Source organism: Marmota monax, unplaced genomic scaffold, assembly GCF_021218885.2.
Source record: "Marmota monax isolate L192 unplaced genomic scaffold, Marmota_monax_Labrador192_F-V1.1 WCK01_AAM20220418_F8-fsc00218, whole genome shotgun sequence".
NCBI classification, from domain to species: Eukaryota; Metazoa; Chordata; class Mammalia; order Rodentia; family Sciuridae; genus Marmota; species Marmota monax.
In genome coordinates this window covers 2,277,475-2,301,156 of record NW_026694764.1, presented here as the reverse complement: position 1 = coordinate 2,301,156, position 23,682 = coordinate 2,277,475, and the positions used below count along the sequence as shown (strand labels likewise).

The following is a 23,682-nucleotide window of genomic DNA, read 5'->3' as shown; positions in this document are numbered from 1 at the left end:
TCCCCTACGGCCAGTCGCAGCACTGAGTTGCGGAGCTCCGATCCTCTCCTACCTCCGACGCGCTCTCAGATCGGTGCACCCTACACGGCCATGGAGCCGACCCCCGAAGCCGAGGAGGCGCGCAGTGTGCGCGAGGCCCTGGGCCGCTACGAGGCGGCGCTGGAGGGCGCGGTGCGCGCGCTGCACGAGGACATGCAGGGTTTGCAGCGCGGCGTGGAGCGGCGCGTGGCCGAGGCGCTGCGCCTGGCTGGTCCCCTGGCGCGCACCGTGGCGGACCTGCAGCGCGACAATCAGCGGCTGCAGGCGCAGCTCGAGCGCTTGACGCGCCAGGTGGAAGCGCTGGGCTTGGCGACCGGGCTGTCCCCTGCGCCTGGCACGCCTAGTCCCCCGCCGGCGCCTGGGGTTCCGGACCGAGCGCCCCGCCTGGGTACTGCACGCTTCGCCAGCCATGCCACCTTCTCGCTGTCCGGCCGCAGCCAGGTGAGCCTAGGGGAGCGCTGCACACAGGTATGGGATCATGCGCGTGCGCCAAGGAGTAGGGTTCAGCGCCTTGGTGCGACCTTCCCTCCCGAGTACGTGCGCTCTCTAGCGTCTTTTGACCTGCAGGCTGGTAGGGCCTCCGCCTACCGTTGGGACTTGGTAGCGGGGGTCGCACCACCACTCCGGAGTTGGAAAGGAAGGAAGAAGCCTGCTTAGTCTGCACGCTGCACCTGTCTCACACCTCTTCCCTAATATGGAGTCAAGTCCTGTTTGCACTGGGTTCTGCCTCCTTCTTCCCACAGTCCCTCAACTCTAAGGGACTGGGCGCTGAGGTGCAGTCCCCTGAAGGTTGAGTACCGCCTGGGGCCTCTCCTTCGTGTTGGAGTGGTCAGCACCCCCCTAACCCAGCCCTCCACCTCCATTCACGCGCCTCGTGTTGCTGCTTCACTGAAGCCTGACCGCTCAAGTTATAGATTAACCTAAACTGAGAACCTGAGGGGTGTGTGTGTGTGTGTGTGTGTGTGTGTGTGTGTGTGTGTTTTGAGGAGGGATGCAGTCTGATCTGGGTTGGTTTGGGAACTTGCATACATTGCAGGGGGCAAATGCCTTACCGTGAAGAGAAGGGGGGGGTACAGGTATTAAGCAGTGTGTAAATTCCTGGGGTCAGTGACTGGCCAGAGGCCGGTGTAGACCAGTCAGTACCTTGAACATGGGCCTCCCGGAGTGGCAGGTCCTGGATAGAATGTTTCCATGTGTGTGTGTGTGTGTGTGTGCAGTGGCCCTTAGGTGGGATTTTCCATCCTGACCAGCCATGTGCTCTGGGTTGGGATTTCCAGGGTCTGAGGCTGAGTAGCTGGCCCTGTTGCCCCTCCTCCGTGCACTCTCTCACGCACTCACATCTCCTGCTGTGGGCTGGGCTGCACCTGGGGCTGGAGGAGGGGCTCTGATAAAGCCTCTGGAGGTCCCAGCCTCTGGTCGAGAGGGCCCCACATTGAGCAGTGCTAACTGTGAACAGCCAGGGATGTTCTGCTCCAAGGAGGTCTTTGTGCTGGAGCCCCAGGCTTGCTGCTACTAGTGTAGATGGTGGTATGTGGAGGGCTGTGCTTGCTGCCTCAGAAAGCCTAAAAGAACTTGCTGGCCAGGGTGAGCATCCATGTGTAAGAGGGAGGGTAGAATTGTGCCCTGGATACTGGAGAGAGGAGTTGGGCTTTGTCCCAGTGCCCCACTTGAAGTGTCTGGAAACATGGATACACTTAAGTCTCTCCTATGAGCATGATAGTTCATGTGTCCCTGGTATAAAATCACCACTGTGAGCTCACACGTGCCTAATAAACTATGTCATCGATTGTTTCTGAAGTATTATTTTAACACACATCTGCTACTTGTCTGTTTATGGAAGCAGCTGTCCAAGTTTTAAGAAAAATAATCTCAGAGTCATACATACATGTAGATGTGTACACATTTAGAAGTATATATGTGATTCTCTTTAGTTGTGATTTTCTTCAATGGGAATTCACCATTCACCAGGTCAGGCTAGCCCTCCTAGTAATGGGAATGGCATTAGGGGGCTGGGTAGGGAAGGGATAGGATTCTCCTTATATCTGGCAAGCTCCCTCAGAGATGGATAGAGACCAGTAACAATTATGATGATCACAGGAGAAAGGATGGGTCTCAGCTGGGGCAGTGGTGTGTGGACAGATTGCCTTGGACAGGGTCAGGGTAAAAACCAACAGGAGTTTTGGGACATGAGAATGGGGGTGGAGAGAATAACCCTGTCTTGGGGGACTACTGGGGTCGTAGATCTGGGGGGGGTTGACTGGGAGAGGGTTATGGGGCATCCAGGTGAGGATGTCTCAGTGCAGGGGGATCCATAGATCAAGGCTGGGAGTCAGAGGACTTATGTGAGCAGAGCTGGCGGTTGAAGTTGTAGTGTGGATATGGTCTCCAGGTCCATTGCAGAGAAGGAGCCCTCGACAGAGGCAGAAAAATTTGAAGCAAGTGAAAACCAGGTCACAGAATTGCCAGAAAGCAAGAAGGACCTGGAGTGCCCACTCTTGGAAATCCAGAGAGGGGAGTCCTTCTGAAGAAGAGGTTGGGGTCAGGGATGCTGTAGCTGAGGATGGAGAGCCAGTTGGGGAGTAGTAGGTTGTGGATTTCAGAAAGGCCCTGGAGGCAGGGAGCAGCAAGTGTAGCTGAGCAGGCAAGCACAGTGGGTGGAGGATGGCTGGCCTCCAGTTGGGCCAGAGGGTGCGCAGCCCTTGAGTCTCAGCTTCCTGGGCCTGAGGCAGCTTCCCCTGCCTGACCCTAGAGGCACTGGTCCCCATTGCTCTTGCAGACTATCCTCTCAGCAGCACTGACAAAGGTCTGAGACAGCTTCTGGTAATGAAGGGGCCTGAGTAGAGCATGCACATGCTCCAGATTGTGTGCTGTGACCCACAAGCAGCCTATGATTGGGTACTTGGTCACGAACAAGGAATCAGGGCCTCACGGCAAAACTGGAGTGTGGACAATGTACACAGTTACAGCTGCTGATGTCTGGCCTTTCATATTCCATGTGTGTGTGTGTGTGTGTGTGTGTGTGTGTGTGTGTGTGTGGAGGTGGGGGTGTGGTTCTGGGCCTGAGGGTATCATCCTGTGCATACTCGATGTGTGGTCAGACCTTGTGGAAGCTGGTGTTACACTGTCCCTCAGAAACAATCAATGGATTTAGACACCTTTTTGCTGGGGACAGTTGGAGTTGGAGATGGGTTGTACTCAACATATAAATGTGCTCCAAACTCAATTCAGAAGGGATTGATCGAGTAATCCACTTTTGAGTGCATACACCTTGGTCTTGCTATGACATGGGAGGAGGGGACACAGGTTTGAACTTAATGACAGAGGATGATCAGGGGCACTCAGGGAGGATGCAGAAGCCTGAGACACTGGAGCAGACTTTTGGAGCATTTGCTGCGAGGCTTGGGGGCATTTCTTCCCAGCTAAACCTCAGTTTCCTTGTATCCAAACCAAGGTGGGTTGATCAATCTTGAAGGGCCCTGTTGAGCAGGCTGGGTAGTTAGTGCCCAATTAGTTGGGTTAACAAAAGTGTCCTGGAAGCCATTGCCATTGTGTGGCCATGAGGAGGGAGCTAGGAGCCCCCTGGGGGCCTGAGGTGGATGGTCACAGCCTGAGGCCAGGCCCATTCCCCAGGAGGACAGGTCCACTCACCAGGAGGCTGACTTAGGGCTATTCCCTGGAAATTTCAGCTGCTGCTAAGCTGGAGCTGCTGGGTCCCCATGGCTGAGGCAGCACAGTCCCTCAGGAACAATTGCCAGGAGCCGGGTGTCAGAGGCCCGACCAAGAAAGAAACCAGACTCTTGCCTTATCTGCCTTCCTTTCCCAGACGCGTGTGATAAGAGAGTTTAATGCTTTAGGGAGAAGTTTGAATTGAGTCCTTTAAAACTGTGGTGTGAGTGGAGGCAGGGCAGGGCAAACCTGTTAACCATCTTGGAACGGGGTTCTGCCTGTCATGGGCTGTGCCAGGCACACATGTTGTCTCCCGTGTCCATGTATGAGCCTGGGTGGATCAGGAAACATGGAGAAGGCCTGAATTATTCCCTCCCCCACAAAGATGTTAAAAAAAAAAAAACTTCTTTAGTAAGAGGGTCCTTTCTCCCAGAGTTCCTGAAATTGGACTTATCTCATCCCCTGCTTTTCCCCTGTGAATTTTCAGGCCTGGGCTTCCTCACGGGTCACCTTCCCCTCTCCAAAACAAAGCGGATTTGGGGAATCTTGGGGGTGCCAGGGCAGCTCAACAGGACCTGTCCTCAGGGCCAGGGCAGTACTTTCTACACTGATCCCCGCACACAGAGGTTCCTCCCTAGGACCCTCCCCAATAGCTGGGGCAGGTTGCCCCCACCAAAGGAAGACAGTACCCCACTGGAGGAACATGCCAGAAGCCCCTAGGGTGGGCTTGTTCTCTGGAAGAATAGCTTGCTCTACCTAGCTGGGCTTGGCCCTTTGGTCTCAGGGCTCTGTGACAGTCCCTCTAGGTGATGGTCCAGTCTCGCACCTTTACCTCCCTGTCACCTGGTTAAGACAGGTCACTGGGGCCAGAGCTCACTCTGACCAAGTTTTGGGAGACAAGTTTGTATTGTTGTCCTCAGTCCTCTGAAAGGCCAGAGTGCTTTGTGGATAGATCCTGGAGTGGGGCAGGAGATCCCAGTCTTAACCCTTGACGTGGACATTGTTTTCAGCCAAAGTGTGAGTTTAAGGGCATCCTTTCCCTTCCCTGGACTTGGTTTCCCTGTCTGTGTGATGATGGATTGGAAGGTGGCCTCTTGGTCTGAGGCCTGGGTGGAGTCCTTTCTTCAGGTGCAGAGTACTTTGTAGTGTTGGGCAGGGGGCAGGAGGACATAGGAGTTAGGACCAAGCTCCACACCCCAGCTGCTGCTGCCCTGCTAGCTTCTTCTCTTCCTTCCTGTGCTGGGGACCCCTTAGCAGGAGTCTGTCCCACTGATAAAGAGGTGCACAACCTACTTCCTTCCTGGTCCCTGGGGCAGCATGGGTGGTGGGGGCCTGCAACATGCAGGGACAAGTGGCTGTGGGGGACTCCCCCATAAAGACCTACATTCCTGGGAAAATGATTTCACCATCAACCTGTCCCTCCAGGCCCCTTCCTGGACCTGTGAAACCTGTTGAACCAGAGTGGGGTAGATGGGGGGACATGAGACCCCAGAGAGAGCCCTGGTGACAATGGGGGCTGGGGTTTCAGCTGACCTGCCTGGTTCTCCTCCCCATGCTGGCTTGGCTTCGGGTTAGCAGTGTGGCTCTAGGAATGCCCTCCCTACTCTGCAGTATCAGGAGACACCCTGCCCTTCTCCAGGGGTCCTGCGTCCACCAAGCTTGGCCTCTCTCCTCTACCCTTCTGAATCAGAAGTTGAGGGCTTGCCTCCTTTCCAAGGCCAGGCTCTCCTCAGGCTCTGGGTCCTGTCCTCTGTCACTTTGCCAGGTCCCCACCTCACAGATGGTCCCCTCAATTTGCTGGAGCCTTTCTCTCAGCCTGTCAGTGTGGTCCTGCCTCTTTCATCTGGAGAACACCCCCAGACCCTTTTTCTTGTTCCCCTTGCATGACCAAGATGGGTGGCTGGAGATGAACCTGCAGCCCAAGCTGCCCGCTCCTTTCTCTATCCCAAGGTTGTCTTTTGCTCTCACTCCCAGGCCTCTGATTCCATTTTGATAACCATCACCAGTGACCTCTTTTTGGCTAAACAAAAGGGACACGTTTTCCTAACCTTCTAGTCCTCGACCTCAGGCTGCCTTTGGACACGTGGCCTTCTTGATTCACTTCCCTCCCTGGCTTTCTCAATGTCCTGCTGGGTTTCTTCCTCACCTCTCTGGCTGCTCCTTCTATTCTCCCTCACAGATATCTCTTCTGCTTCTGAGATGTGGGTGCCGCATCTCAGGTCCCCCGCTGCCCCTGTGCTGGTTCTTCCTCTGCTGGGCTCCCTGAAGCCCATGGATCTTGTGACTCCTGTTTCCCCATCATCCCTCCTTTCTTTTACCCATTCGTCTCAAATATCCAACTTACCTCCTTAACTCCCTGATGTTCCAGGGACCCCTGACACCCATCATGTCTAAAATGGAAATTATTTTGCTTCCTCCGCACTCAGTCCCCAAGCCTGGGCTTGGAGCAGGCAGGGCATTCTCTCTCTTGCATCCATCCCTCTTCCACTTGGATTCCTTTCTCCCCAAAGCTCTGAGTCCTTGCCCTTGCCCTCCCACACTCTTGCCCCATGGCCCTTCCTCAGATCCCCGCCTGGGACTGTTGAGTTGATTTCACCATCTGGACTCTCCCATTCATTCCACTCTCTCTGGCTTCTGAAGGATGCCTAAAATATGCCTTTGGCTTCTTTTTGCCTAAGGAGTCAAGTCCAAGTAGTCCTGGTAGGAAGCTTGGGTTGTGGGTCATGCAGGATCAGAATGCCTGGGCCTTGAAGTCTCTCTGCTTTTGCAGCCACTGGTCTGCTGAGAATGGCTTCTGCTCCTCATGCACCTAGCTCATTCTGGGTTTGGCCCAGGCACCCCTGCCTGTCTCTGGGGAACCTCCCTGCCCCTCGGGGCTGATGTCTATCTTAGGCATCTTTGTGCTGGCTCGTCACCATCTGTCTGCCTGCCAGCTTGACTTCCCCATGGCAGGGTGGGCACCCTCAGCACTGCTTACAGGAAAACCTTAGCCATCTGAGGGACAAGTTATTGTCTGGGAAGCTTGTAAACTAAGGGGCCACCTTGGAGGTGTCTAGGGAGAGGCATGGCTAACCCCTCAAGCCCACCCAGTGTGGGCTCTTAGTCAAGTGCCTGGTTGGGATCTGCTTCTGTCTCCCCTGGCCAGGCTGACCCCAGCCCCACAGATTCCGAACACCACAACTGTATTAGGAGGGGATGAGACCTTGGGGGGAGAGGACTTCCCCTGGCCACACAGCCTGTCTGTTCCTCACTCTACAACCCTGTCAGTGCATGTCCCCTTTCTGAGACCTCAGGTTCCACCCATTTGGTAATTTCTCAGATGGCACTTGCATCGTCTGCTCCTGTTTTTCAAAACTGAGACTCAGAGGGGACATGATGTGTCCCAGGTCATACAGTGGGGTTGGCAGTTCAGCCAGAATCCCAGGCTTCACCCCGCTACCCCGCCTCTCGGTCTTGGCTCTCTGTCTGCCTCCTGCTGGCCCCAACCCCTGCTGCAGCCCAGGGAGGGTGGAGGGGTGGCATGGAGCCTATTAGCTCCTGCACTCTGCACATCTGGGAAGTCTCATGTCACTGCATTTAGTGGAAAGGCCTCAGCATGAGGGACCTCTCCTGCTGCTCATGCTCCAGAGGACCTTGTACCTCCTGGTTCCTGCTACTACCATGTGGGTAGCCAGGCTGGGACGGCCCAGCTGGGAGGAGAAGGGTCCAGGTTCTCCTGACCCCGGTCATTTGGACCAGCCTGGGGGGAGGGGTGGAGCTGCCTGACACTGCTTCAGAACCCTCCACCTTGACCTCTGTCCTTAGCTTTTTGTTTGGGCTCTGGGATGAGCCCTGAGAGGCTCTGTAGCTGAGGTGGGTTCATCCCAGCTTGCTCTTGACCTTGCTCACTACTGTATCTTCTGGGGCCTGTTTTCTCTCAAAATGAGGGCTGTTCACCCTGCCTGAATTAGGAGGGGTTTGGGAAGTGGTTTTGGGGGTGGGCAGCTGTCTCAGTGGTGTCACTGTCTCAGCAGAGCGTGGACCATGATGAAGCCAGTGAGCCAGAGGTGAGACGAACCTCAAACTCATGCATCATGGAGAATGGACACCAGCCGGGTGCAGGTAGGGATGGAGGGATGGGAGAGGTGGCTGGATAGATTTGGGCATCAGGGCCTCCGCTAGGCATTTGTGCCAGCCATTTCTTGGTTGAGGGGAGGGAGGACTTGAGCCTGAGCCACAATAGGCAGAGAGCTTCCAGGAGAGTAGCCTCATTTAGTGTACAGTACAACTTTTTAAACACACAGGGAAATGGGAGATCTTGAAAGGTAGTGAGCTTCCTTGTTTCTAGAGAAAAGCAAGCAGGGGGCTGAGGAATTGTCCAAGCAATGAAGTGGACAGAGAGTGGCTGGCCGGCCAATTAGTGTTTATTGAGCTGGCTATGAGGGGAAGATGAGAAGAATCAGATCTGATTAGAGCAGCAGGATATCCCCAGTAAGGGAGGTCAGGAGGCCCTTCCTGGAGGAGGTAGGAGGAGGGCCAGGGAGGCTGAAGCTCTCCTAGGGACTCTGAAGCTTCTCTGGCTGCCACGGCTGATGCTTCCCTGCTGGTCACATGTTCCAGGTCCAGGCGACGGACCCCCTGAAGTTGCCCAAGCTTTCTCGGCACCAGAGCCCCCCAAGCCTCGACCTGTGAGCCTCTCCTTGCGGCTGCCTCACCAGCCAGTCACGGCGGTCACCCGAGTCTCTGAGAAGTTCTCTGGGGAGACCTCAGCTGCAGCTTTATCACCCACATCTGCTGCCATCCTGGGGGGCTTCAGCTCAAGCCCCAGTGAGGCCACCACCCCCTGGACTCCCAGTCCCACTGGTATGAGCTGGAGAGAGTGGTGTGGGAGCCGAGCCCACCTCAGTCGGGGAGAGGGAGGGCAGGGCTGGAGGAGGGTGGCGGAGACTCAAGAAGCCCAGCCACCTCTGCCTGTCATTGCCTGTCACAGCTTCCATTCCTGGTTGAAGCCATGGTTGCCTTGCACATTTGGCACAGTCCCCTCCTTCAGCACCCCCAGGCCTTGTCTTGAGCTGTGGTCAGGTCTTATTGGTGTGTCGTGGCTGGGGCTGTGTGGTCTTCCAAAGGTGGGTTTGGGGACAATGTTTTCTGGTCACACAACACAAGAGGCCCTGGGCTCTGCCCTTGAGCAAGGTAGGAGACAGTTTAGAGGACCTCTTGGATGTCACTGCTGTATGTCCCTATTCTCCTTTTTGCTTGGTTTGTTGATGCCAGTTTAGCCCAGGGTTTCTGGTTTGTCCAAAATGATGCCAGATAAATGGGGCAGGGCCAGAGAAAGGGAGGCTGTGGCCAACCCTCTCTAAGGCCAGGCTTGTCATTTCTCTCCCTTCCTTCATCCTACAGAGAAGAATTCCTCTTTTATTCGATCTCTGTCAAGCTCTGGCTTCGGGACAATGACAGCAGGCAAGCGCAAGGAAAGGTGAGTCTTTCTCCCCAGGTGGCTTTTCTGCCCTGCCTAAGGCCCAGGCTGCCCAGACCCCCTTCAGGGAGCTCCCTGTACCAGCTCAGAAGTCAGTACCCTCCTGGAGTTGGTGCTCCCCAGAACTAAGGCTGTGGGGCTGGCTGGGAGGGTGTGAGCAGGGGGAGTGAGGTCATGGGGTTGGCCGAGAGATTCCTTTGGAGAAATATGGCAGCAGCTCGGCAGTTAAAAGATTGCAGGGGAGTGTGGGGTCTCAGCCCCCATAGTAGGAAGGAAGGCAGAAAGATGTCCCACTTTCTCTTCCTCCATCCGCACTGGCTGGAGGGTCCCTCAGAGCTAGGCACTCCTGTCTCAGGATGAGCAGATATGCAGAGAGGCCCAGGATCTGGGGCAGGGCAGCAGGGGCTTCCCCGTGCAGCAGGTCCCCCCACCCCCGCCCCCGCAGGCCAGCTGAGCTGTAGTTGGAACTGGGGGTGGGAGTGGGAGTGGCAACTGGGCTGGTCTTTCTTTCTTTGAATAGTAAATGGAGAATGTGGCTTTCTGGCAAATTGCTGGGGGCAGGGAACATCAGGGGTCTTCTTTAGTGGTGGAGGAGGGAGACCTGGCCCTGGTGGGGCTGGCTCAGGGGATACCTCCTGGCCTCCCTGGCCACCCCCAGGCATTGACACCTGCCAAGGAAAGGATTTATGTCCAGAGAATGGGCCCACCCTCCTTCCGCAGTCAGGCCTGCTGGTCTGGCCTGCTTCAGACAGCAACTCAGTTCAGAAAACCTGCCAAACCAGCTGAGGATGGAGCAGGTGGGGCTTGCTTTCTGACTGCCGCCGCCATAGCGCCCATCCATCATGGCACAGCCTGTCAGCCTCTCTCCCACTCGGCAGGGGCTGGACCCGGGCTTAGGGAGCTAGTGACGCCAGGTCTGTGTTCCTGATATGCTGCTTCTCTCCTTAGCCCACCGTTGGTGACGCCACCCCAGTCACCCCCATCCCCACAGCTGCCAGCTGTGACTCCAGCCCCTCGCCAGGGGGAGCGTCGCAGAGAGCTGGTGAGGTCGCAGACACTGCCCCGCACCTCAGGGGCACAGGCCCGGAAGGCGTTGTTTGAGAAGTGGGAGCAGGATACAGCGGGCAAGTACGGACACTCACCCCCAGTTCAGGCCCTCCTCCCTATAGCAGGCCCAGCCTAGACTGGGGTCAGGCAGGCAGGGCATAGTAAGGCAGGGCTCTGACCTGCTCCCCAGGGGCATAACCTGAGACTAGACCTCTGGGGCAAAGTTCAAGGTCAAGGTTGAGTCACAGTGTGGGTTTATGGGGAGAAGAGACTGTAGGGGGTCTGGGTCAGGCCTGATGAGGGTCCTTCCCCTCTATTCCGAGGCACCCCAGTCTTCTATACTCCCAGTGTGCCCAAACCACCCTCGAACCTGAATTGTTCAGGATTGTCACTCCTTTAGTTTCTGGGTATGACCAGGGAGTCTGGCAGGGGTTGGTATTCCTGGTTGGAGTTGGGAGACCATGCTGCCGTTGGGCTGAACTTGCCTGAGGACCAAAGAGGTGACGTGGCAGGGCTCAGGGGCCAGCTGGCTGCCAATGCTCTGGAGAGATGGGATTCTTGATCCTGCCTTTGCATATTTATTCAACCCCCTTTTTGGTGCATGGTATTGATATCTTGCAGGTGCAAGGGGTGGTGTAGGCACTCCTTGCTCAAGTCTAGGGAAGAATCTCAGCCAGGAAGATCCCCCCTGACCCTATAGTCAGCATCCTGACCTTAGCCATTAGGAAGTGTCCTTGGGGCCCCGAGGAGGAAACCATCCCTCCTGCCAGGAAAGAACCCTCATAAAAAGAGGACTCCATTGGATTACCCAGTGGCCCCCCGCTTACAAGTGCAAAAATTCTCAGGGGTCCTGGAGGGCTGCAAGGGGGTGATGATGGTTCTTCCAGATACCATCAAAGGAGGCTTATGGTACCTGGGGCTGTGCTGTGGGGCCTTAGCTGCACCCTGACCCAGTGTCTCCCTAGAGTGAGCAGACCTAGGGGCTGTCTAATTGGGTGGTGTAGAGAGGTCCTCCCCTCAGCCCCCACAGCAGGCCTGCCCTTTCTCCACAGGGGCAAAGGTGAGGCCCGGGCCAAGCTGAAACGGTCGCAGAGCTTTGGCGTGGCCAGCGCCAGCAGCATCAAGCAAATCCTGCTCGAGTGGTGTCGCAACAAGACCCTGGGCTACCAGGTGAGCCCTGGCCCAAGGCCAGCCAAGCTTCATCCCTGAGCTTGTCCTCCTTGATAGGGCAAGAGCCCGCCCAGGCTGAGGGAAAGGGCTAGAGCTGGAGACACGGTCCCTTCTGAGCAGGTGTCTAGCCACCGGCAGCTTGTGCTTAGAGATTTTAGGAATCCAGATCTAGGCCTGAGCAGCCCAGTCCAGCGTACCTTTAGCAGGGAGGTCTGGCGACGACTTGTTGATGAGCTGGGTGATGGTGGGCTTTGGGGCGGGGCTGGGAGCACCTGCTTGTGGGATTGAATTGGGTGCTCCCACCCCTCACTGACCCTCTCCTGGCCTTGCTTGTAGCACGTGGACCTGCAGAACTTCTCATCCAGCTGGAGCGATGGGATGGCCTTCTGTGCCTTGGTGCACTCCTTCTTCCCCGATGCCTTTGACTACAATGCCCTGAACCCTGCGCAGCGGCAGAAGAACTTTGAGTTGGCCTTCACCATGGCGGAGTAAGTGTGGCAAGTCCTGCTGGCTACTAGCTCCAGTCCAGACCCCGAGTACTATCTCTGCCCCAGGTGGGGTCTGGGAGTAGGCAGGACATAGAGCAGCTGGCCACATAGATGAGGGACCTCGAGGCCAGTCTTCCTCAAGTCAGCTCGTCTTCCTCTTGTACAGATGGGAAGATGGAGGCCTGGTGAGGGATGTGCTCAGTGGGGCCAGGCTTTCTCTGTGCCTGGTGTTCCTCCTCTTCTTGCTGGTGCTCAGCTTCTTGGGTGCAGCATGGAAGAATGACCACAGAGCCTGAGCGACAGTGGAACAGGGTCCCTGGGGCGGTGGGTCTATCTTGTCACACTGGTGAACAGATACAATTGCTTGGATAAACCCTGGCTGCCAACCAGAAGGAAATTTGGGACATTTCAAAAGTAGATTTTGCATCCCTAAATACTATTTTAGATTTTCTGTGAAATGCTCAAAATACCAGCTTAGTTTTCTGTAACTATAACAGAATACCGGAAACTAGATAATTTATAAAGAAAAAAAAAAGATTTATTTTGGTTCTGGAGGCTGGAAGATCAAGGTTGTAGTGCTGGCATCTGCTTGGCTTCTGGTGAGGGCCTTGTGCTGCCTCTACTCAGGGTGGGAAGAGAAAGGGCAAATGGGCATATATGCAAGAGAGGAGAGGATAAAGGGGTTTGAATGCTTTATAACAACTGTTCTCAAGACAACGAACCCACTCTTGCAGGAACTATGTTAGTCTCTTTAGGAGGACAGATCACTTATGAGCCAAATGCCTCTTAAAGGCTCCTCCACCTCTCAATGCCATGACATTGGGGACCAGTCCTCAACAGGAGCTTTGGTAGGGGCAGGCAAATCCTCTTTAAACCGTGGCACCTGCCTCTTCACGTCCCACTCATAGGAAGATTTAGGGAGGGAGGGAGGAGCAGTTCTGGGATTGGGATGTGCTTGAGAAACCAGTTTGGAATTGGGTTATTGGCCAAGGGCAACCCCTAGAGCAGCAGGAGAATTGGCTAAGTTTAGTCTATCTGTCAGGGCCCTGGCGGAGGGTGGGTGTACATTCAAACTGGGTGATGTGTGTTTCATAGAGGGACTCTTTCCAAAGGCGTGGGCAGGAGCGAGAGAAAAGGAGCAGGTTGTGTGCAGTAGCACGTCTGGGGTGACTGCAGTGCAGACCTGTTACTAGCCCTGGGTTGTTACCTCTCTGAAACTGGAGGGGACACAAGGTTCATGGAGTCAGTTCATGGCTCTCTGATAGGAGCTGTGTTTCGGGCAACTGCATGTGGCCAGCTCACAAGACCCGGCAGGGAAGGACCCCTGGGATCATCCTTGGACCTCCTTCCTCTCCTGCCTTCACAACCAGGGTTTGTGCTAGCTGACCCCAGAGGGCAGGAAGCCATCACTGTAGCCCATCATAGCCCCCTGGGGGTAGAAAGCAGGTGACAAAGTGATCCTCAGAGAGAAGGAAGGCCCACTCCAAAGCTGAGTTTCCCAATCTGGGGGCACATCGGTCATTCTCTTCCTGCCTTTGGGCTCTGTGTTGTCAGCCTCTAAGGTCGGTCCCTGGGGGACCATGTGAGTTTCTGGTCTGGGTCCTTAGTGCTCATATCCTCCTGTGTTGAAAGGGCCTCTCCCCACCTTGCCTGCCCTGCTCACTCCATTCTGGGCCTGACCACCCATCCCAGTCCCCCATGCCAGGCCCTGAGCCTGGCCAGGGAGGAGGTGGGGCCAGTGGATCTCACACCCCACCCTTGGTATGGAAAGCCCTCCTGGACCGACAGCTGCTGGCTTGCCCTGGGGCAGAATCAGGCCTCTGGCTCTGAGCTTCTCTGCCTGACGTTTTGGAATATCCCCATGGGCCTGTTGTGTTGTCTTGGTCGACGCGCTAGGACTCTCAGCCCCTTTGGGGTCATAAGAACTCCATGTATACTTTAAAGCCTTCTCTTTCTTGGCTGCCTGGGATTAGTTGTCATCCTAATAGCAGAAACAGCTCTGGACGGGTGTGTTATGCAACTGGATCCAGACGAAGGTGGCGTGGTGCCAAGTGTCGCGGCATGATGTAGGGAGGGGGTGGCTCAGAGGAGGAGGCCCAGCTGCTTGCAACACAGAAATAGGGACTGTCAGAAATCAGACTGTTAGAATGTGGGGATTGGGGCTCCTCCTTGGGCACCTCCAGATCCACCCCTGCCACGGGGAGGCCATGCTGGGTCTATAGAATTCTTCACCATTTATGTCCAGTGGGCCAAGCAGTGCCAACTCATGCCCCGGCCACCTTGGTCACCCTCAACCCTGGGCCAAGCTGGGCTGTGGCAGGGAGAGGGACACCCTGGGCCGTGGAGTGGTGGCCTGGCGCCCCAGCTCCCAAAGAAAACAGCTTCCCTTGGCAGCTGAAGCCAGAGCCATTCCAGGCTGCGCTTTCCCAGCACGAGGTTTGAGTTCACGGAGCCTCCAGACTCCAAACAGATGTTTCTTCTATTCCCGACCTGAGGGAGGGGGAAGGGGTGGTGGAAGCTGGTCTAGGCTTTGCCTTCTCCTTTCCAGAGCAAACAATGGGGTGAAATTCTCAGCCCTGCCTCCCTGCAGCCTGAGCCTGCTCTGGCTGGGGAGGGGAGGAGGCCCCTGAGATGGGGCTCCTGAGATCAGCCCTGGCTTTTCTGCTGACTCCAGGGGGTGGGGAGGGGCGCCCTGCAGTGGGCCTGTGTGGGGAGCTTGCTCAGAGCCTGGGAAAGTGCCTCCCTGAATGAGTCACCCATGAGATTATCTCACAGGTACAAGTCGGGGAGAGGGCTGGGTAGATGGGCCGGCCTGCCTGGGGCCTTTGAGAAGGACAGCCACTTGGACAACAGGTTAGGAAAGCTGTTGGGAATCTCGGGGACACCTGCTTGAGGATATGAGCTCTGGATGTCTCATGTGTCCCAATGAGGTCTGCCAGCAAAATCCGAGCGGATGCACAAGGGCATTGAAAGCCATCAAAAACCATGGACAGAGCTAAGAGAGGCCGCTTGGGAGCAGGCAGCTTGAGATGAGCGAAGCCTGGTATACAGTCAAGGCATGACTTTCAGAAGGGAAAAGACAGGTGGTCCCCAAACCATGCATCCACCTAGCATCGGGGAGGCAACGTTCTCAGCTCCTCTGGTGAGCAAGTGTCTTTAAGGCACAAGGACTGGAAACAGTTTGGAGTAAAAGTGGTGTGTGCGGCCCCTCCCCCCCGCAGTTTCTGGGCCCAGAGATTCCTTGTGGCCTAATCTGTGTGAGTGATGCCGTGTTGACAGCAGAGTGAGCTTCCCTTGCCTGACAGGTGTTCAGGGCCTGGAACAGGGAGGACCAGTCCCTTTTATGGAAGGGCTGAGTCAGGCAGGCGCCTGGCCCTTCTGCACCTTTCCTCCCCACCTCTCCACAGAGCCCAACGCAGGACGCTTCCCACTTGCCCTGCGTGGAATGTGTCCTGCTCTCCGGTTACGCCCCAGCAGAAGGGGCTTCCAGGCTATTTGTAGTCTCCATGTGTCTCTGTCTAAAACCAGACAGGAGGCAGCAGCCCGAGCCCTGGCTGTATTTAGAGCAGGCTTAAAAAAATAAAAATAACCCCCCCCCAAAGTCCCTCCTCTATGTCCCTTATAGGCCAGCGCTATGGTCGCTGAAGATCACAGGTGATGGGAGTAGGAGAAAGGCCTCCAAACTGAGTGTAAGCAAGTTCATGATGTAGGCCAATGACTTGCCGGCTGGTGGCGTTGGAAGGGATCTGTACTTTCTCCTTTGGATTTTTCCATGTAGTCTGAATTAATTAAAACAAGCTTGGACCATGTTTACAAAAGCAGTTCGTTTAAAATGTAAAAGGTAACTGGGCTTCTGATATTTTGAGGCTTAATTATTTTGATAAAAGTTAATGGGGCCGGGTGTGGTTGGTTCCCATCTGTAAACACAGCCGCACACTGGGCAAGCGAATTCCAAGTTCAAAGCCAACCTGGGCAACTTAATGAGACCTTGTCTTAAAATAAGAAATAAAAGGGGCTTGGGTGTAGCTTGGTAGCGGGTGGAGATGTGTGAGGCCCTGAGTTCAATCCCTAGTACTGAATAAACAAACAAACAAACAAACATAAAAACAAGTCCGTGGGGACATCACTTCCATTTTGTCCTACTGGGTCTCCTGAGTTTTATTCATCCTGTGTCTGCAGCTTCTAGGAATCTTGTTACCATTGTAGCTGGCACCAGCTGAGGGAGAATGCTCTGTCTGCGGGGACAAGTTGGAGTGGAAGGCATGCGCCCTTGAGGGTCTGGTGTGCACCATGCTGTGGTCTCAGATAGGGACACTGTTCTACGTGGAGGAGGGAGACTTGGGAGCTCCCCAGGGAAAGAAGTAGGTGAGGGGCAGAGATGGTACAGAGAAAGGAAAGAAAGAGCTGAGAGATGGTAGCCACATGTTACATACTGTGACCCCTTGTCCCCCAAGTCTCAGAGACTCCATATTCTCATCTGCTTAACTTAAAAGTGACAGTGGGGTAGGATAGGGTCTAGGTGGATGGTGGCCCAGGGTCCTGATTGCCTTTTGGGGAAGTCACGGCCTGGCATGGAAGTGGAGGTGAGGCTCCACTGATCTCGAAGCCTTGCTGCCCGGACAGGGCAGGGGACGTGGGTTGGAGGGTAAGTGCAGCCTCTAGATGAAGGAAGGGGTTCACGCACCCTCCTCTGCACAGGTTGGACAATTCTGGAAAATGCCAGAAGTCAGAAGTCAGAATTCAGAGGAGAGGGTCCTGTGCTCTTTGGGGGCATAGTTAAAGAACCAGAAAGATTTCATTTTAGGAATGGATATGAAGCTTCTCTTTCAGCATGTCAAGGGCTATTTTATGGGGAAAAATTAGACTGAGAATAACCTGTGGGTACATTAGGTAGAAAGTACAGTGACAGGGCGGGGGTTATAGCTCAGCGGTAGAGCGCTTGCCTAGCACGTGTGAGGTGCTAGGTTCAATCCTCAGCACCACATAAAAATAAATAAATAAAATAAAAGCATTAAAAAAAAAAGAAAGAAAAAGAAAGCACAGAGGCAGGATAGCATGAGCCGCGTGGGCAACGGTTTCCCCAGGATTTGAGCCACCTGGAGAGGTTGGAATGGTCCCTGGAGGAAATTAGGTCCCTCTCCCTGGTCCTAGAGGTGAGCAAGCCAAGGCAGGGTCTTGATTGAGCTGGTTGTGCTTCTGATTGATGTGTTTGGACAGATGTTTGAGTTCTCTTCTGAGGCTGAGGTCCTGGGGTCCCAGGGCTGTCCTCATTTAGCGTGGGGTGGGGGCACTGAGGCTACCACTATTGGTGGTGGTAACCTGGGCTCATGTGAAGCCTGTTTGCATACTTGGGATCCTGTAAATAGTAGGCCTGAGAGGGAGGAGAGAGAGAAGGTGCTCTCTCTGTGGGGCAGGGGAGGAGGAAGACACCGGATGCCAGTGATATTTCTGCAAGGTGAACTCAGGTCCTGGCTCCTCTGAAGAGTTCAGATTTTTTAGTCCTTGTCCACAAAGCACCTCTGCATGCCTGCCCTGTTCAGAGGGCTGACCTCCCTGACACTGAGCTCTGGCCTGGCCTGGGGAGAGAGGGTGCCTGCTCTTTGGGCCAAACCTACTCTTTACCCAACAAAGCTGCTGGATTCTCTTACAGGCCACCCGCTCCAACCCGAAAGGGAGGCGGAGATGGGATCCGGGACAGATGTCTCCATTTCGCCTTGACATTTGGTTTCTGATAGGAGCCCTGGAGTCTGGCCAGCACCACTGAGCCAGGCCTGGTAGTAATGTTACAGTCTTTGTCTCTGGAGCGCATGGTTCAGGGTGCCACCTTGGTGCCATGTCATGGTAGAAGCTGCAGGAGTCGTGCCAAGCTGGCTTCAAGCTCTGTGGTGGGTCTGAGGAGCCCTGGTTTGCTCACTGGGGTCTTCCCTCTGGCTGGGCTCTTTGGGGTTCAAGGTGCATAGGGACATAGTGTGGAAACACAGTCTCTTCACAAACCCCGTGGAAGCAAGAACAGAGGTGTACTTAATTTTCTTCTCAGGTAATGGGCACGGAAAGATGAAGTGATTGGCAAAGTCAGGATCTGAACCCAGTTGTTTAGATTTCACATTGAGTTTTCTTCTCCATGATCCTCTGCTGCATAAAGTGAGGTGTGATAATAAAAGCAACAATAGTGCCGGGCGTGGTGGCGCACGCCTGTCATCCCAGCGGCTTGGGAGGCTGAGACTGGAGGATCGCAATGGAGGATCTGCAACGGCAAGGCTCTAAGCAACTCAGTGAGACCTTGTCTCGAAATAAAAACAAAATAGGGCTAGGGATGTGGCTCCATGGTTGGGTACCTCCGAATTCAATCCCTGGTACCGCCCCCTTGCAAAAAAAAGCAGCAATAGTAATAATCTCCAGCAGTCGATGGAGCTCTTTTGATGTGCCAGGTGCTGTTTTGACTGATTTTCATGGATTAGCTCACTAATCCTTCATGCTACTCTGTGAGGTGGATATTATTCCAGATGAGGAAACTGAGACCTGGAGAAGTTAAGTGCATTGTCCTCAATCATAGAGTTAATAAGAGACGGAGCTGGAATTTGAACCCTGACAGTCATGCACTGATCAGGGGGATAAAGAAGACTGAGAAAGCCTGGAGCTGCAGACGCACACACAGCTACAGACAGAAGGGCACTGGCGAGTGGGACAAATGCACTCACGGTTGCCCTTTTGGATCTGCCTGGTTTCAGGCCAGCTACTCCTGGTGTCCAGGAGTCCTGGGTATACTGTGAGCACAGTCAGAGGGAGCAGGGGCATCACTTGGCATCAACAAGATGCCTGCTGCCCCATCAGGACTCAGTGCTGAGATGCGCAAGGCTGTGTGTCTTGACTGATGAAGTCCATTTTCCTGCGTCCTGGCGACCCCCGCGAGGTTGCAGTTTACACAGGAGTCTGTGCCAAGGTGCTGAGAGTTAGACCCATGTTTCCCAGAGTGTGAGGCACAGGGTCTGCCAGTGGGGGAGGAGCGGATACTGGAGATGGGGTGACAAGATGATTTTGAGCAATTCTTTAAACATCCAGCTATGCCCCATTAGTACTTTGTAAAATTACTGTAGTGGTTCAGCAATTTATAGAAGGTGGGGAGGGGGATAAATATGAAACATGGAGAAAATATCAGTAAAGAAAAGAATTTCTGTGGAAGTGTATTTCACATATATCATCCTTCAGTATCCACGGTTCTAGGACCCGCCTTGGATACCCAAATCCACAGGTGCTCAAGTCCCTTATATAAAATGGTGTATTTGCATATATCCTGTGCACATCCTTCTGTAGACTGGAGATCATCTCTGGGTTACTTATAATACCTAAAACAATGTAAATTCTATGTAAATAGTTTTTATCCTGTATGGTCTAGGGGATAATGACAGTAAAAAACAAGTCTGTATGTGTTCAATTCAGATGTGATTCTTTCTTTAATATTTTTTTTTAATTTTTTTTTAGTTATAGTTGGACCCAGTACTTTCTTTCTCATTTATTTTTATAATTTTTTTAATATTTATTTTTTAGCTTTAGGTGGACACTAAAGTGCCTCACACGTGCTAAGTGAGTGCTCTACCGCTGAGCCACAACCCCAGCCCTCTTTTTTCAATCCAAGATTGGTTGAATCTGTGGATGTAGAACTTATGCTTTATACAGGGCTGACTGTTTGTGTGTGTGCTGAACTCATGATGAAAACTATTTTTTCTTTAAGAGAAGAGTTTTTAAAATGCTAATTTGGAAGGCAAACGGGTGTATTTACTTTTTACCTTATTGGTTTTACATTTCTTTTTATAGTTTGTGCTAATTTTCCACAGGATAATGAATACATTATTACTTAAGTTGAATTCACTTAAAATTAAAGTAAGTCTGTTGAAATAAAAATATGAATTGTAGCTAGGTGTAGTAGCACATGCCTGTAATCCTAGCTCCATAGGAGGCTCAGGCAGGAGGATCCCAAGTTCAAAACCAGCCTGGGCAATTAGTGAGACACTGTCTCCAAACCCAAAAGGGCTGGGGATGTAGCTCAATGGCAGAGTGGATTCAATGCCCAGTACCACTCACACACGCACACACAAATTATAGTATAGGTGGTTCATGATTGTAAATATGGGAGCTGGGGAAATACTGTGTTAGACAGGTGACCTGGAGAGCACTTGAACGATGAATTCTGTTTGGGGGACACTGAGGACATCCCAGTTGCAGAGGGGCTGGCTGCTTGCCGGGACCATCCTTTGATGGGGGCTTCTGTGTTTCAGGAATCTGGCCAACTGTGAGCGCCTCATCGAAGTGGAGGACATGATGGTGATGGGCCGCAAGCCAGACCCCATGTGCGTCTTCACCTACGTCCAGTCGCTGTACAACCACCTGCGTCGCTTTGAGTAAAGCCGTGGGACTTGGAGAGCCAAAGAGCAGCCCAAGATGGGACTGTGGGGCTGCTTGTGTTCCTGAGTCAGGATGACCCCGGGAACAGCTGTGGTGGTGTGAGCTCACTGTTTGTTCTGTGGCGTGTGACAGCGTGCCCCTTCGTGCCCAGCCGTGTTACTGATTAAAAGTACGGCTGAGCTGTGCTGGACAGCACTACCACGGCCCAGGGCTTCCAAGAAAAAGGAAAAATTCCCGGAGAGAGAGAGAGAGACAGAAATTGGTGCTAAGTAATAATCTTCCTAATGAAATGCTTGCCTGTGTAGATTCCGGGATGCTAAATTATGGTTTTCCCTCTGGTGAATTGGATACATTGGCTTGATAGGGTTCCATTGATTACCAAGTGTTTTTTATCAAAATACCCAGAGCCTTTTTTTACTTCCTCACACTATTGTAGGTTCCTTTCCTCCCTCCCTCTGGGCCACTGCCAGGAAACAGACCACTTAATCAGCAGCTTGACAAAGAAGACTGAAGTCTTGGGAAGAAACAATTTAATCATGCACAGGTCCTGGGCAACGGGTGACCTTCAAGTCACCTCTACTCTCTGGGGGGGGCAGATGGGAAGGCTCTTGCCTGGGTCCTACAGTGCTCCTCTTCTTCCCAGGAGGCCCAACAGGGGTTCAGCTGAGGATAGGCTCTCTGGAAGCTAACACTTTTGGGGAAGGGTAGACCCTTTGTGCTGAGTTTTTATTTGCATCCTTTTTAGAGGATTTGCTGCAGGTATTTATAAGAAGTAATTCCATCTGTACCACTGACTCATTTGTACATAAAAAGATGTGCTGAACTTGGCTTTTGGAATTTGTTATTTCTGTTTGGGAGATGTGAGTTTTATGAATAAGAGACTTTGCATATATTCAAATGAAGATCTGATTAAATCCCATTTGAACTGTTCTTGCATCAAAACCGCTTGCTGGAGAAGTTGAAAATGACATTTGCTGTCTCCCAGTTTGCCTGTCGGACACCCATCTCCATGTTGTCCAAGGAGCATGAACAAAAAATTCCCCTTGCAGATCTATCCCTTGGATGTTGACAAATGTGTTATGATAAACTGTGGCTCAAGATGGAACGTTTTGGGGGTGTTTTTTTGGGGGGAGGGTTATCGAAAAAAATTTTTTTTTCATGGTGCTGGAGATCAGACCCAGAGCCTCACCCACGCTTGGCAAGTGCTCTACCACTGAGCCACACTCGAAGCCCCTAGTGGCCCATCAAAAGTGCAGGTTTAATTTCATGGCTGTTCACTAGTAGGATTTAATTTTTTTTTTTAGTTATACATGGGCACAATATCGTTATTTTGTTTATTTATTTTTATTTTTATGTGGTGCTGAGGATTGAATCCAGTGCCTCACATGTGCAAGGCAAGCGCTCTTGTCACTGAGCCACAACCCCAGCCCAGTGGTGGTAGGATTTTAATAGAAAAATTTTTAGATTCTATAAAGCTGTAGCCATTACCTTATACTTATTCAAGAATCATTGTATAACTGGATTGGATTTTTGTCCCTGGATTTCTAAAACTTGTCTTTAAGGAGCTAATATGGGTCTTCCTCTCATGCAATAGGCTCTAAACACTGGTGCCATGTGACATCATGGAGGTACATGTACATCCCTTATGTTGGGTGCTGGGGACAGAAAATCCTTGGTGGTGGGGGAATTGGGGAGGCTGGAGGGCCATGGCAGACCTTACAGGTGACTGAGCAGTACTTCCTGTAGATTTGTTTGCAGGTTTCTTTTATTTTTCATTTTTTAATTTTTAAATTTCTTCTGGTGCTGGAACCCAGTCCTTGGACATACTAGGCAAGCACCCTACCACTGAGCTACAACCTAGCCCTTAGTGGATTTGTTTGTTCAGGCTGTAGCCTTGGCATCTTTTGGATTCTCGCACAGTGGGATCCATTCCCTCTCTAGTTCTGCTGTTGCTCATAGGCTTGGGAAGGTGAGCCCTATTATTAGCAGAGACACATACTGGAGCTTAGAGTTTCAAAACCTGAAGCCAATGTGGGAACACTAGGGCTCTATAAAAAGCATGCCTATGTGTTACCGAGCACTCACACATGTTGAATGGAGCTCTCCTGAGTTGTAGACGTGCCTTGCCCCCTTCACACATAAAGTACAGCAGATCCTGCTGGAATGGGGAGCTGTTTCTCTTAAACTTTAGGAATGGTTCCCCTTGTGTGTCTCTTGCAGAATAAGATGGACAGATATGTTTGAAGTCAGTTCCATGATGCTCTTTGGGTGGGGAGGTGGAATGAGGGATCATAGGAGTTAATGAGTTTGAAACCTGATTTCCTCTAGGACATAGCATGAGTGTTCCAAAACGGGGAGGGGGTGCAAGCAGGACCCTCACTCTCCAGACATTGGGGACACCACCATTTTAAACTGGGATTACGTGCAAGTTCCCATTTGTAGAATCGGATTCCTCATTGCCTCTACCATGGGATGGAGGGTTTCACATCTTTTTTTCCCCCCCTCTCCTGAGAGAATCATTTCTTGGAACGGTTCATACGATTCTTCTGTTTTTCCAGAGAGGTTTCTTTCACCTGGATTTTGTTAAAACTTATTAAATCTGACCAAATGGGCTTGTATGCGTTTCCCTGAAGTGAACGTTTCACCAGAGCCAAGATGGGTTTTAGCTTTTCTGACAGCTGATGGATATTTTTCAAGGCGAGTGAGAGCCTCTAAGCACCTTCTGAATATGATACACACATGCTGGTGAGAGGAGAGCATATGGGCCAGGTGTTTGGGGAACAGTTTGTTAAAGCCAACGAATTTCGCAAATGTGTTAGATGAGGAAAAGTTCTCAGCTTTTTTCCAGTGGCAGTGGTCAGGGCTCTGTAACTGGAGGAGACCAGCGTGAGAGAACACTTTATTTTCTGCCGTTAAGACCCATCCATATGACCCCAAGCAACTGGATAGAAGGCTGAAAATGCTGATTCAATGGGTCAGTTTTAGGTGGGACATTTTACAGATCCACCAGACCGACTCTGGTTTTGGGTTTCAAAAGCTGGTGACAGGTGACAGAACTTATTCAGATGACTTGATTATACCCATAGAAATGGCCAACTTGTTTCCCTCTCTCTTAGCTATGGTCTCGCAGCCCCAGGACCAGCTTCTGCCAAATAATAAATGTACTTGGTAGGATCATTTCTGGGCTATGTTGCCTCTGGCTTTTAAAGTTTGCTTTGGGCTTGCTTTTAGAGCAAGTTTGCTTTGGGCTTGCTTTTAGAGCCTTTGATCTCTTATTGCTCGGTGTTTGGACTTTCTTGAACACTAAAGAGCCCTCATCATCTTTTGAAAGAGCACGTTAAGAATCTCGAAGGTGGCTGGGTCTAGTGGCTTAAGCCTATAATCCCAGAGATTTAGGAGGCTGAGGCAGGAGGA

The 23,682-nt window shown here is 52.6% G+C and overlaps 1 protein-coding gene across 1 annotated transcript; it reads left to right on the top strand.

Moving 5' to 3' along the window:
• Nucleotides 1–21,095, top strand: Smtnl2 (smoothelin like 2). The gene is made up of 8 exons (XM_046425086.2): nucleotides 1–480; nucleotides 7,719–7,806; nucleotides 8,305–8,547; nucleotides 9,088–9,163; nucleotides 10,112–10,291; nucleotides 11,263–11,380; nucleotides 11,717–11,868; nucleotides 20,142–21,095. Exons 1-8 carry the CDS (start codon nucleotides 91–93, stop codon nucleotides 20,266–20,268), a joined length of 1,374 nt encoding a protein of 457 aa, XP_046281042.1. The 5' UTR covers nucleotides 1–90; the 3' UTR covers nucleotides 20,269–21,095.
• Nucleotides 21,096–23,682: the final 2,587 nt, after the last annotated feature.